General features: G+C 39.3%; 1 protein-coding gene across 3 annotated transcripts in view; it reads right to left on the bottom strand.

Moving 5' to 3' along the window:
* The window catches only part of ERO1B (endoplasmic reticulum oxidoreductase 1 beta), a 32,620-nt gene extending 17,440 nt beyond the window's left edge, over positions 1-15,180 (bottom strand). Inside the window, exons 1-5 of one of the 3 annotated variants that reach the window (XM_037390834.1) lie at positions 14,904-15,014; positions 13,474-13,498; positions 10,110-10,229; positions 4,783-4,866; positions 4,319-4,360 (exon numbers count right to left, since the gene is read on the bottom strand). In XM_037390834.1, coding sequence (XP_037246731.1) covers positions 4,319-4,360; positions 4,783-4,866; positions 10,110-10,229; positions 13,474-13,479 — 252 coding nt within the window. In that variant the 5' untranslated portion in view covers positions 13,480-13,498; positions 14,904-15,014. Of the gene's footprint in view, positions 1-4,318; positions 4,361-4,782; positions 4,867-10,109; positions 10,230-13,473; positions 13,499-14,903 lie in introns of all 3 variants that reach the window. The other 2 variants (XM_037390833.1, XM_037390832.1) reach the window with 2 other exon arrangements.
* Between the last annotated feature and the right edge of the window lie 180 nt (positions 15,181-15,360).

Genomic DNA, 15,360 nt, shown 5'->3' with positions numbered 1-15,360 from the left:
ATTGGCCAGTATCAGGGAAAATCCTCTGATTCTAGATGCAGTAGATAAACATTTTTCTTCACTTAATTTCATCAGGCAGATTTCCCTCTGTGGGTGTAACCACCACAGAAAATTCAGCTAAATATATCCAGGTGGCGGGGTTTTTTGCCCCCTCCCCCCCCTTTTTTAAAAATTAAATGGAGTTCTGAAGTGTTTCAGATACTGGTTTACATTCCATTACAAGGACCTTGGAAGACAAACAGTGTCATGCCTATAAACATACCTTGTATTTTGCAAACATAATCATACCCCCAAGTTTCATTGGTCATTTCAGCAGGAAAATGTATCACTTGTGGCCATTTCCCCCTCATGCTTCATTTATTCTTACTCATTGGCATGCTTTATGCATGCACAGGTCTGGAAGAGAGGCTTTTCAAGCTGAACTCAAATTTTCATTATTTTAAAGCCAGAATTGAAGTATATAAAAGCTGAACTCTGATTCTACAGTATTTTTTTTAAATATAATCCACTCAAGTAGACCTACTATTAGAATACTTCTGAAGAAAACATTTGAAGAATGAAAGATTAAATTCCACTATTCTACAGTAACGTGGTTATGTAAGCAGGGAATTTGTAAAGTCTGTCAGCTTAAAGGTCAAAAATTTCTTCTGACAGTTTTGGAACATAATAGATAGCATCAGTGCTCTCTTATAAAGATAAACAACCCATTTCCTCTTTTTTTGAGTTTTTTTGGTGGGGGGTGGTATGTGCATGTGCATGCACTGAGCCTCAGGTTTACACAGCCTTATCACAGCCCCATTAAGAAACGCAGAAAAACATAAAGTAATTGAAAGCTTATGTAAAGCTAAACTGCTGGCTTCCCTTTACTTTAGGGGACATGCATATCGACACAAAGGATTACTATCCAAAACCAGCTCAAAATAAAAATGTAAGCTAAAGGCTTTGGTCAACCCTTTAGAAATAGCAAACAACAATAATAATTTGATACATTTTAAAAGAAAGAACAGTTAATTTCTGGGTACAGACTTTTGGTCAAGATGCCAGAGGCGAAGTACCACCACAATACATATCACAATACTTCTCAAAAAAGAAAGGATTTAATTAAAACTGTTCAGATGAGTAAGGAAGATGACTTGCTTTAAAAATGCATTTGCCAGAACCAATACAAGGAAAAACAGCAACAGCTACTGAAGACTAAAGACAAAGAAGTGAAGATTAAAGAACCCAAATAATTTAAAACTTGTTAGGGGCCTTGCCCATAACAAACGTTTATTCTAGAGGAACTTCTCACTCAATTTTCTTGGATTTGCCAGGTGTGGGGGCTCATTCTTAAGCATCACATGGATGTTAAATGGAAAAATCTGAACAAGGAAGGGATCTAACCTAGAATGAAACAAAGACTGCTGATGAAATAACATACTAAGATGCTGAAGTAAACATTCTGCATGTCTAGAGTTGCAAACCAATCCCTACCCTGAAGTGAAAAAAATTACGGCCAAGAATATAATCCTAAATTTAAGGTTTCAAACAGAATGAACATTCAAGTCTCAAAATGTGTTTCCGGGTTTCACTGTTCTCCTAACAGCAAAAGCTATTCGATCAGTACTCTGTGACCAGACTAGATCAGGACAAATTATCTGTTCCTGCCAAAGCAGGATCTCCTAAAAGCAGTTCCTAGAAGAGAACAGCAAAGAAGTGGGTAGGAAGGAAAATATTTAAGTGAAATGTTGTAACCTTGAGTTACTGCATCCTGCCCCTTGCTTTAAAGATTAATACAGCAGCTGTCATGACAGTCCTTTAATGTCTAGCCCCCCAAAAAGTGTTCAACACTCAAATGAAACAGGACCATAGAAAGGGAAACTACTCTGTGCCTCTCCAGCACCATTTCAAAAAGCTTATGTTGCTGTCAAGAATTGAAGAGATCCTCTATTGCTAACTGCACTTCTGTGTGGAAGCTGTGCAAATGTAACGCTGGTCTTTTGTGGCTAGATAAGCTTTCAAAAGAAGAACTGTTCTCTCCACGGTTCAGCAAACAAACAAAAATATCCCCCACGAAAGCCTAAATAAAGCTAGAAGTTTACAAGCTCATCTACATTAAGAACGAAGGGCAATAAGAAACTGCATGGAAGCCAAGCACTTAGACCACAGGAAACTTCTCCACAGGATTCTACACTGAGTAGATCTACTCAACAGATTATAGCTCTTACTATTGATTATATAAGATATAGTCTTACTATAAAAACATGCCTTTGGTTGTTTTCACCTTTCCAAAGCAGACACTATCAGGATGAACTGGACATGTATGCCCCCAGAGGAAAAACATTTTTTTTTTTTCCTTTTTTTAAAAACACTACTTTAAGGATAATCCACAAGACTGAGGACTTCCCCAAATGGACTAAGCACAGGCTAATAGCACAGTCCTTGAAACAAAACATTCATCTTAAGACAAATTTGATGTTTTCTTAAAAGGGGTATTAAATGAGATTGCCAACTTTTAACTGGCTCCAAGAAAGATCTTTAACTGAATCAGAAGAAGAAAACAGCATAGGTAATTTTTATGTCAGTTCTGATGACAATTTTCCTGCAAAAATATTTCAGTTTCTGACAGTAAAGCAGCAGATATTAGTAACTTTGTTCTATGACAGATTAAAGGTGCAGGACTGCCCAAATTTTAGTACTGTAGCTGGGCTGCACCAACCTACAAGGCAATTCAAAGCAAACAACCGTAGCAAATACACCATTAAATGACAGCTTCCCAAAGAAGCTATCCCAGTTTCTTTATTGTGGTGAAAGCACAAAGCAGCTGATTTCTCAGTTCTGAAGTCCAATTCAATATGTTCATGTGAACTATCTTTAAGAACTGCATACTCTTTGGCTACTAATTAACATCTTTCTTATGGCTCTCAAGATTAAGCAATTAGGAAGCTGAAATGCTCACTAGAAAAATCCTTTCTAGAAGCCTTTAAAGTTTTAAAATGCCTCTTTAGGAGGCATTATGGCATTCCAGGAGTCCGTTTCTCTACAATCAAGCTTGGAAGAGAACAGTCAATGAAAAATAGAACTGGCAACAGATCATCCAGCTAAAACTCAAGATCTTCTGCCCAGAGACAGTACCAAGGTTTTCCCCGACCAACTACTGCTGCTTGTGCTGTAAGTGTGAATGACTGACATTTAAGTCATGTCAGTGAGAAAGATGTTTCTTTTCTGATCACCAGGAACCTTTAAATGAAGGGGCAGACTTTACTTCAGAGTGAGCTTAATAATATACGTATAAACAGGAGACAAGCCTTCCTTTTGAGCTAAAGCTGGGACAGACTTGCCTGCACTGTTCATGACAGCAGGACAAAGAAGCGATCAATTCACAATGAAGCATTCCTCTGCTACCTTTGGTTATCCTTCTCAGCATGAAGTCTAAACCTAACGCCAGCAGTCATTTATGAAACAGTGAACTATGCTCAGGTGAGGAAAGCAGCAAGTACGGCTGCCCCGTGAGGTGGGAAGTACTAGGGAAGATGGAGATATGCTAGGTAAGCAAGAATAGTTATGAGTCTGCAACGCAGCCAAGGCACTCAACAGGAAGCTCTCTCCTTTGGGCACCATTATCCCATCAACTGCTAAAATCCTTATTCTTGGGCATGGTGTTTGAGATTTGGGGGTGGGGGAGGACTGTTTTGTTTTTCTGCTCTGATCTCTTTTCTAGGCACATATATCCTCTTTACTTTTTTGGCTTTGCTAAGATCACTTGGTGATCTAGGAAGGATGGCTAGGAGAGAAGCAAGGGAACACCAACAGCACAAACTATTTAAGCTTGCACTGAGCACTTCAACTTAAATTGTCTTTAGACTAATGACCTCCTCAAGATTAAACATGACAAAAGTACATGTAATTGTTCGAGTTCTTTTAATATCAGAGGTTGTGGTTATGTACGATTCTTACAAAAGACTGCACTGCTACTGCATCTGCGCATCTTAGCCTCTGGCTTTATAGAAGGTGGCCTTATCTCAGAAATTAACAAAGAATTTTGCATCAGACATTCTGTGGCCATGTACTGCTGTCCCCACCACTCACTGTTTCAGTCTGCACCAGCTCTCAAGCTATGACAGACTCAGAATGACACGACAGTCCAGCTATGTCAGAAACACTATTATACTTGAAAGTAAAAATGAAAAGCCACATACAGGAGCTGATCAGTTATGTTAACAATCTCATCACTATGCCAAGACCAAAGGCTTGTAATAAAAAGTCATGCAGCTACTGTAATATTAAGATTTAAAAATAAAAAAATCAGGAAGAACTTAGAAAATAAACGACTACTTACTTTATTAGAGCTCCCAGCCTTAATTCCAACAGGTATTTTGCTCTAAAAACAAAAAAATACATTGCATTTTTTACATTGCTCATAGAAATGATTATGCTTTATTAAGATCTACAAATTAAATGTTATTCCTACAGAGGTCAAAGCAAATTGTTTTTGAACAATTAACTTGCTCCTTTACCTTCTCAACAAAGTGGTATCCAAAAGAGTGCTAGAGCTTAGAAGAGACTCAAAATTATTTGTTTTATTGGTTAAAATGACTAAGACCTTAAAATAATTTTTTTTTAATTTTAAAATATTTTTTTTTTTTTTGTAATTTCACTGTCACTCTTTCATTTAAATTTAAGTTCTCATCAGTAAATAGTTGGGGTTTTTTTACACTAGTCAGTACACTACAATAGTCACTGTAAATTACCAAACTTTTTAACCAAATAGCCTTTTTCTATTTTATGTTATTTGATCCATACCTCAGGACAAGGCTCTACATGACAATCTTTGATAGAACAATGGCCATCATCAGCCCAAAATGGGCACGGTCTCTTCAAGTTGACCTAAACATACAAAAGCAAAAGTTTAAAAAGAGCACTCAAAAGGCAACTTTAAAAGAAAGAGCTCTCAGTATCAGGAAATCCTTACAAATTAAAGGAAAGGATACTAGGAAAAAGGGTTAAATTTAGTACTTAAAGTTTGGAGGGTTTTGTGGGGTTTGTTTAGTTTCGTTTTAACTACCCTCTCTCTAAAACTTTCTGCAGTGGAATAATTAGTGATAATGGTCTGCAGTGGACAGAAACACATAGTATATCACAGCACAAATTAAATCTCACCACTAATGTAACTTCAAAACTGTAAATAAACTACTAAAGAGAAGGCAAATCAGATATATGCAGCTTTAAAATGGTTGTACTTAACCATCATTTATACTTGTACTGTACTGATCAAGAAAATATATTTGACGGAGGACAGACTAGTGCACAAGTTTACTAATTCAAGTAAGTGCTTGGATAATTTCAGATTTCAAGCAATAAAAACAGGCAATCATTACTATTCATCATAGCTAGTCAATGAAGAATGAGTATTATAATGGCATCAAATTAGAGAGCTGATCTAGTACAAATATAAATAATGAAGAGAAACCACTTCAGAAACATTACCAGCAAATCCTGTGACGATTAGCGCTCCTATTTGTCATCAAATGGCACAATAAAGGCAGGAAGTACCAAGCATATTAGTATATACTACATGGCAAAAAATTCAAACACTTTACTACACTTTCCTTGGATTGTCAGTATGAAAGTCAGTGAAGGAAAAACAAAACAAAAAGAAGAATCCCAGCCTTATACATATAAATAAACACGAGTGAGAAAAACCACTTTGACCTTATCATTCCTCAACTGAAGACTACAGACGAAAAGTTTTCCTGCACGATCAATCAGAAATACTGCAGAAATACACCATCTTTGAAATCTAACATGATAAATAAAATACAGTAGCAACCACTATTTTCCAGATAAAAAGTCAGTTTTAAAACTTTCAAAGTAAAAACTAAAATCCACAGAAAACAAAAATAACTTCTATTCTTTTACTGTTTTCCTTTTGCACAGCTTGTACTGGTTTTCTTCAGTTGATACATACTATTCATGAATATATTCCAGTGAAGTCACTACTTAGATCCAACAAACTACATCTTCAATGATTTGATGTATCACTTCTCCTTTGAAACTGTTGCAAATACTGAATTTGATCCTGTAGTCAAACACAGCATAAAACCTATGTTTTCATGTTTATAAACCAAAGTCTACACTTCAGAATTATAAATGTGCCTATAAAAGTTATTTAAATTTACAAATCTTACATCATAAGACTAATCCTTACGCTAGTTTATGAAAAAAATACATACAAGCTGTAAGGTAAATTAATAGTCACACACTATAAAGAACAGTATACTTGCTATACCTAATAGGTTAAAAGATTGAGACTAAATACACCATCAATTTAGTCTTCAGAAAAACATGTTTTCCCCTTATATGTAGGAATGTTTTTCTAATTAATGTAATTTATAGCCTGTATTTTTGCTTTACATAAGGACAAACCTAGGCAGGAAACAAAGCTTCCACATCTTAGTACATTAGTGCCAGAGCAGCCTCTTAAGCGAAGAATTGGAAACTGAACTTAAATCTCATGCTCTTGATGAACTTGGGAGTCCACTGCACATAGTATCTGAAGGGTTCCTGCTATGATAAAAGAAACATATTCCTCAATCTTTTAATTTGTAGAAAAAATGAATTCACTGAGCTGTCCTTAACAATTATTCCTTTTAAAAAAATTCATGCTTTGAACACATTTAACTGGCAGAGTACACTTATACTGGATCACTGATTTGCTTAAGGGGATTGTTTTTTGGGAGAATACAGTAATAGAAGCCCGATGGCTACGTACACTGAATTGTTAAACCAGAGCCTCACATTAAATAAAAAAAAAAAAAAAATCATTTCCCCTCCCCCCCAGCATTATACATAATATACTAAACATAAGGAAAATTAGATCAATAATGCCTCCGACACAAAACAGGCACAATATGAAAAATCAGAGATGAATTATAGCCAGATTTTGCTCTCCCTCCAGTCTATTATCTTAATTTTGACAGGTAAGGAAAATCAAAACTATGTACCAGAAATGAAGAAACAACCTTCAGTGCTTGAAGGATAACTTGTCCTGTGGCACTACATACCCAATTTAAAGCAAAACAAAATGAATTCCCTCTTCAAATGTTCTGTCAATATCACAAAAGAACCTCAAAGAGCAAAAATTAATGTTTGACTCGCTCAACTGCCTTTTATTCTACTAAATTCCGCTACCAAAAATTTCAGCAAGTAAGTTTTCTCTGTCTTTTCAAAACATGCATACAAAGTTAACTGCTACACATCATCTGAAGGAAAGACTGTTTTCCAGGTTTCCAGTTTGATTTACTATTCAGCATGTCTGGTAATTATAAATTCAGCTTTAAAGTGCTAAAGAGATTCCTCAGTCAAAAAGACCACCTAACAAGACATTAAGCAGATGGTATGACTTCTTAGGAGTGATGACAACTATCTTCTAGTTACAGTTCAAGCCACGCTAGCACAGATACATTAAAAACTGAGATTTTTCGATTGCTTTCCCCTGCCCCCCATTTCCTCTATTCAATTCACAAACACCATCTTTAGAAAAAAAAAATTTAGAAATTTTTTTACTTGTTCACTCATCTTCTGTTTTTAAATGTTTTCAAAAAAGTTTTTACATCATCTTCACAATAAGCCCTATTATATAAAATACGCCCCTCCCACTAATTTCTACCAAAAAAAAAGACCAGTAGCTGTTCTTACACAGGGGAAGACTGTAAATAAATGAATACTGCTGTCTAAACTGCAGATTACTTCAGAAAGAACACCTGCAAATCAAGATATGTTAGTCCCAGAATGATTCAAAAACACTGAAGACCAGTGTGCACAGACACACACTTCTGAGAGAAACCGAGGTTGTAGAGCACCCGTGCTTTAATCAACACCAATCATGCACTGATGACGTAGAACATCCTTCTACTTTCTTCAGGGTCTGAAGTATTAGATTTCATTATTAGCATTTATAATATTATTATACACTTGCCACAGAATAGAAGATTCCATATTATGAGGCATGTTTTGATGTATAAAACTATACAGAGACAAAAAAATTTCTTTCTTTCATTGAGAAGTGTTCCACTAACTAGCTAGAAACCACCTAGAAGCACAATTTCAGCAAGACTTTAAAAAGAAAGTCCCCCTGCACCGCCCAGAGGGAGGAGATAATCAGGAGTGAGGTTGAGCCCAGGAAGAAGGGAGGGGTGGAGGGAAGGTGGTTTTGAGTTTTGATTTTATTTCCCATTATCCTACTCTGATTTGAATGGTAATAAATTAATTTCCCCAAGTCGAGTCTGTTTTGCCCGTGGCGGTATCTGAGTGATCTCCCTGTCCTTATCTTGATCCATGAGCCTTTCATTACATTTTCTCTACACTATTTGGTTGAGAAGGGGTGTGGTAAAACAGCTTTGGTGGGCATCTGGCATCCAGCCAGGGTCAAACAACCACTGTCCTTCATAAACAAAAACTAGCTAGTCCATTCGATATTACACATTAAAGTTTGAGTTCTTTTATGGCTATTGAACTAGTAGCACAATGGGAATACCGTGACTGTAGTTATGAAAGTTATGATCCAAATTGCTATTACAAATCAAATTACTTCAGAGTAGGAGTGTTTTCATTCCCAGAACAAGTATATTCCTCCTACGCTTATTCATACTTAGCTACACCGTAGTTGACCTAGACAATCACTGCCTCCCCTCAAAGTTTCCACATCCATCTACATACTTAACAGCACTTCCATGATTCTGTGCAGGGACATCAAAAATCTCTGTTGCTTATTGAGAATGGAAAGAGTGAAAAACGTTCTTACTTAGTAAGTTTTCTTGTGCAGCACAAATTCCTCCCCGTCACAACCGGAAATAGTGAATAATGTGTGGTGATGGGTGGATGGCACAGTGGCCCTTGTAAGCTGCCCATCTATTAGGAAGATCAGTATGAAAGACAAGGTAAGACTGCAGCACACCATTAAAGTATGATCTGCAGAACTGCTGTCGAAATGAAGATTAGCTCTAAATCTGCAGGATGAAATTACTGTTGTATGAAACCTTGTTGCTCATCTTCAAATACTCTGTTTTGTATCTTCCTGTTGCCTTTGGAGAATCTGATTACCACTACTATGTGATATATTATCATTGAAGTTGCCCATATCTTGTTTCTCCTAAAAAGTGAAGTTAGAACTGTATAATTTAGCAGGAAGTGATTCAGTGTGAAGTTACACATTACTGTTTGCTCAGACCAGAAAGGGAAGATTCCAGTGCTTTTTTCTCCTTCCTCACATTCATAACCCCATCTTGCATGAGCTGAATACTTGCTGGATCCCAGATCAACTAGATAACTTGCTACATCCTGAGGAAAAGAACAAAAACCCAAACAACACAACCAAAACCAAACTAAAAATCTACCAGGTTAAAGAGGTGCATTGGCCTAATGCAGTCAGACAAACCCATGAGCTAAAACTAGGGAAGGGACAGGATGGTCTGCCCTAAAGGAGCATAACCCCCTTTTTCCAGGCAACCATCCAATTTAACTCAGTCAAAATGCAACCTAATTTTCAAGTTAAACATAGCTGAAAACAGAAGTAACAAGCTTCAGTCTTATTTTGCTCATCAGATTATAATAAAGAAAAAACACAAGTTTAAAGTCATAAAAAGTAATATTACACACTACTTGAAAATTAAGTATTTTTACCTATTTTTCAAAGGAATAACGGCTCTCTAGACAGCAAACACTAAAATCAGAACTAAGAGAGCGACATACAAGAAAGGGAAACCATTGTAATATTTCCATTACAAATTACACACATTTCTCAGAAGATAAGTAGAGCACGCTGTCAGAAAGTTGCTGATATACAACCCTTTTCTAGATGCAGCAGTACAAAGACACTACCTTCAAAATTATCACTTAGCAGCTGAATGAACGCAGTCATGGTTTACTGTCACTGACTCCAGGATTAACACAGCAAACATAACTTATTACTAGCATAACTGCCAGGGACTGAAAATCTGCTACAACCAAATTTAAAGAGCTGTGGGCTTCCAAAAGACAACTTAGTATAGCCAAGTTGACTTGACATGTAATCCTCCCTATATTTGCCAGGTTTTATTTAAATTATTCAGGAAAACACCATTCCAATTTACCTTGTAATATCTGAAATAATCACGTTCTTGAAGTTTCTGTATTTTGGGGAAGATCTTGAAAGTATTGAAGTCATCGATGCTTTCTATGTCACACAAACAATCATCTAGGACACCTGTAAGCTATTAAAAAAAAATAGTTGTTTTTAATCAAGAAATGCAATATTAACTACAGAAAAATCCTCTAAAGAAAGATAGCAATGAAAGAAATACTAGTGAAATGCAGTTCCACAGCATATTATTCCTCATCATTAAAAATCACTCTACCATGTAACTTACATGCTCAGAATTAGAAAATAACAGACCTTAGCACTTTTTTTGAGCTTTAGCCTACCTACAAATGCAATGCTGAATCAATTCACCAGATTAACGCTTTCAGCCCTGAAATTTGTTGACAGATTCAGCAAAAAGCTTTCTGCAGAACAAGCAGCAAGATTTTTCCAAACTACAAACACATGGCATATTAGCACGTCAGAGCTGCATACCAAGTATTCTCCTACCAAATGCTCATTCGTTGTATTGCTTAAAAAAACCCCTAATCGTGCATTGCCATTAAATAACACTCCAGCTACTTTCTTTAGAGGCATGGGAGAAAGGGGAATAGGTACTTTTGTGCCCAAGAAGTTAGTAACTTCACAGTTAAATTCTAGAAATAAATACTGGGAAAGTCAGGTACAGGCACCTGCACTGTAAGGCTGTGAATCTACTGCAAAACTAAGTCTGCACTTTCCAGGTCCCATCCCTCCTCTTGCACCAGGACAGCAAGCTGGTTCAAGGCACTGCACCAGCTTAAGACCACCTCTACAAAAAGGAGTGCACACAAGGGCAGCAGCCCCACTGCCAGCACAGGAGAGAAAAGGAGAACCATGCAAGTAGCAGAGGACAGACTCAACTAAGTAGACTAAGCTACAGCAACACTTCTGCTGAGACCCTGACAGTGTCTTAGTGAGAGGCAGAAACACTGCCAGTGTGATTCTGTGAACACTTACATGATATGTTCCATTAAATCTAAACTAACTACTCCTAAGCATAGCTTCTTCAACAACTACAAATATGTTTGAAAGGCCTTTCAAAGGTAAGTTTGAAGGCGTGAGACCCTATATAAGGGAATGGAACTAAACACTGCTGTTTACTACTGTTAGTCTTCAGCCAGACAGGAAATTCATCTAGGACATACATGATGGCCTAGAAAGCATGTAAAATAGGAAAGCCCACACATCTTACATCTTGCATGGGCTTAGAAGAATGTCTAACTCTTAAGAGGGTATGGGCAAAATGAGACAAAATATTAATTTGTGGCTTTTTTCCCCCCCCCTCTCTCCACAGATTTCACATAGATTAGATGATTTCATAATCTCATCTGTTTCACGCATGATAAATCACTCCACTACTTTACGGAACAGATACCCTTATATAACCAAGCTTGATGTAAGAGAGCCACTAGAAACCAAATTGTAGACTTCTGCTATTTTATGGAGCATAAAGGAGGCCTGGAAAATGGATTTCCCCCAACCTCCTGTGAGAATTAAGAGGTGAGGGTATGGCAATAAAGCATTTAAGCAGAAAATTCACCTTACGTAGATCCTACTTTTCCTGAGGCATTAAATAAGCTGTCAATTTTGCAGAGTAGATATGGCAATGAAGCAAAATTCATTTAAGGGAAGGTACTTTACCCAAAGTCTTTCATGCCATTACGGTTGCCTTGTTAATGCTATCTAACTTCAAACCTGGGCAAACAGCTATGAAAGAGCCTATGTGCAATTACAGGTTTTTCATAAAGCCAAGAAAGCTCACAGCCCACATGACTGCCAACTTCAAAGTCAGAAGACGAGACTTATTATTGCTGATACTTATAGAAATAAAAACACCATGCATTTTAGTCTATCATGATTTCATTAAAATTTTCAAATTTTCTTGTCAGTCATACATCGTCAGAAATTAACTTTGCAGTCTTTTCAGGTAACATCATTCCACAAAACAAGCAGCAGTACATTTCACTGAAATTTAAAAAGGCAAAAAGGAAACTCTAAACATTTTGCTCCAATGTTATTAAACTGTATAAACAGGATAAACCTTATGTGAAAAGCAGTCACTTATTAAGCTGAAAGCAGCAGGAGAGATCCAAGAAATTTTCTTTGGACTCAGAAGGTAACAAGCAGGAAAGTATTTTTATGACCACCTCATGAAGCTATCCACTGCTTACAAAAATATTTTTACCATCTATGCAGAACTGAAAATGCTTTTTCAGGGGAAAATGTTCCAAATAAGCATGCAATAGTTACACTCAGTGACAAATCCCCATGGAAAAATAAAAAGCTGCAGTCTTTTTATGCAGCTAAGATGGCAAATTAATGGTGGTCACATCTTCGCCAGAGGCCTCTGATAAAAATCTTGATTCTAAGAACACCTTTCAAAACACAATGCAGTTTACTTTGAATGTTATGAAGTTTCAAAAATAAACCCTCCCCAAAAACTTAGAACTGGTCTAAGAAATTATTAAGAGAAAAATTAATTTAGAGCAAGAAAAGCAAGCTAACAAAATTCTCTATTTCTTTCTACAACTTTTTCAGAACTGGAACAGTCAGCTCCTTGTATATATAAAATAGCAAAATCAATGTCTCCTTGGAAGGCATGCTCTAAAATTAAACTATGCTATATCTGTACCAAACCACAATTTATAAAATGGTTTGACAGCACATATGAAACATCAATACTGCACATCAGTGAAGTCAGTTCATAGCACACTAATACAACAGCAAACCAGACTTCAGGTACCCCAGTTAATAGGTTTTTTATTAGTCCAGGTATAGGCTTCAGTGCTCTCACTTGCATAACGATGGAACACTAAGAACATGCAGAAAACTCATTTTTGTCGACACCTGGATCTTCCAATGAATTATTTTTCAAACTGGAGCCATCAAAATAAGAACACTGTATTACACATTTAAAATTACATATTGCAAGACCTACTTTGTTATTCACAGAATTGGTATTTTGCCTTTTTTTTTAATTCAACTCTACTGATTAACTTGGTACACAAATACAGAGCCAAACTGTACTGTAAGTTACCACAACTTCTGTTACAATGGCCAAGTATCAAGCTTTCTTTTCATCTGTCAATTACTTTGAACTCGAAGATAAACTCCAAAACCATTAGCCTACTACAATTTCTGTTCAAGAAGCCAACTGACATTGAACAGCTGCTATTTCTTCCCTATTTCTAATATGCTTATCAAGTATTTCCATGTATTGTCAAACCTAGTTTAGTTCTTGTACAGATATCGCAGCTGCACTGGAGATGTTAAAAGTTCTAACTTATCTTCTCCAAGATAAATCAACCTTTCAGAAGAAAAGGTCATCGGCCAACCTGCATCAATTTCGCCTTATGAAATCTGGAAAGAGAAATGTATTCAGCACTTCAACATTAAGAAAAACCTGAATAAATGCATATAATAACAAGCAGCCTATTCATACAAACAACCTTATTAGTGTTATCATGTTGTACTTTAATTGCTTCAACAATTAGAAGACCACCTGGGACACCTTGTTTGTTCCTTAGTATTTCACTTTGCCATAGCTGCAGGATGAGAGAAAAGCTACAGGTAACATGACTCTTAAGAACTAATGGCTAGCTTATTTTTCCTCTGCGTAACTCAAACTCCACAGATGTTTACTCTGAACACAATATGCCAACAATTTTATGAAATAACAACAACTGATCTGTGTCAAGTGTCGCAAGAAAACCATGCCAGTTTGTTAATGGGCTGTTTAAGAACCTCAACTCCATTAGCATTGAGTTATGCTAAAATAGCTACTAAAACAATGTTTTTTTCAACCTGCGAGAACCTCAACTTACAACAAGAGAAACTGCAATAAAAACTATCTATGCCAGACTACTTGAGTCACTGTCTTCAATGGTCACTTACAAATATAGCATGTTATACAAAGCAGAAATTTGGAAAATATAGGAAACAGGCAGACACAAAAGACAAACTTTGCTCCACATGGGCATTTCACATAAACTCACTCGATTGTCTTTGGCCCAGCTGAAATCCTTCCCTACCTGACACCAGCCGTTATTTCAGCCACAGGCATACTGCTGATGAACACCAAACTCCCTACACAGACACCTGTCCTTCTGAAGCTGTGAAGGCAGTTTACAGGAAGCAGCAGCGTTCGCATCCTTCTCTGTAACGTGGGCAAGCAGGCACGACCTAACCACAAGCCAAGCCTGGGCACCGGTACTACCACTTGAACATATGGCGTCTTGTCGACTCCGTGAGGACGCCGAAGTTTCTGCCTAAAGCCAAGGGCACGATCCAAGCCCGAGCTCCTCAGCACAGCACCCCACAGGCAGCGGGCTGCGTTACCTGGATTAAACAAGCCCTCTGTGCAGCTAGACCGTTATATAAGGGTACGACCACCGCTGGCTCCCAGGTCAACCGGCTTCTCCCCCCTCACCGCCGCGGCGGGGCCCCGCAGACCGGAGGCACGCGCCACCCGGCCCCGGGCTGGATCCCAGCAAGCAGCACCCACACGGTGTGGAACTGGAAGCGGGGGGGGGGGGGAGGCTACCAGCTTGAGCGAGACCCCCAGGACCCCCAGCCTTCTCCGCCGGGGAGGCTGCCCCCTCCCCACCTCCTCCAGCCCGCGACACGGAGGACCTCAGCCCTCCTGCCCCTCAGGCAGCGGCCCGCAGCCATGCCCGCAGGCGTGGGCATCCCTGCCCGGCCACGCTCCCCCCACCCCGCCATGAGGGGACCCTGCTGCGTCCTCCCATCCGCTGCCGGTTCCTACCTGGGCCTCCGCTGTCAGGACGCAGCCGAGCACCGCCAGCAGCCGCACTGCCGGCCGTGCCCTCGCCGCTGTGCTCCGGCCGGCACCGCCGCCGCTCATGCTGCTGCCGCCGCTCCGCCCGCCGCGGCGGCTGTCAGGGGAGGGCAGCCCTCACCCTGCCGCACAAGCAGCCGCCGCCGCCCCAGGAAGGAGACGGAGGACCGGGGGGGTCGGCGGCGGTGGCGGCGGCCGCCCCTGCCTGCCTGCGGCGGGAGCCGTCGGGGGAGGGGGGGGGCGCCGCGCTCCCCTCAGTCTGCCCGCGCGCCGCCGCCACAGCACCGCCGCGCGCTGCGCCGCACGGCCCCTCCCGCGCAGCCCCCGCCGCCCGTCCCCCCCGCAACGGCTCCCGCAGCCGCGCGGCATCCTGGGAACCGTAGTGCGGGCGCGCGCGCAGCCCCCGGCGGGGCGGGGCGGGGGC

The sequence above is a fragment of the Falco rusticolus genome, chromosome 6 (genome assembly GCF_015220075.1).
Source record: "Falco rusticolus isolate bFalRus1 chromosome 6, bFalRus1.pri, whole genome shotgun sequence".
NCBI lineage: Eukaryota > Metazoa > Chordata > Aves > Falconiformes > Falconidae > Falco > Falco rusticolus.
The sequence above is the reverse complement of the archived record's forward strand: the minus strand, read 5'-3'. Positions and strand labels throughout refer to the sequence as shown.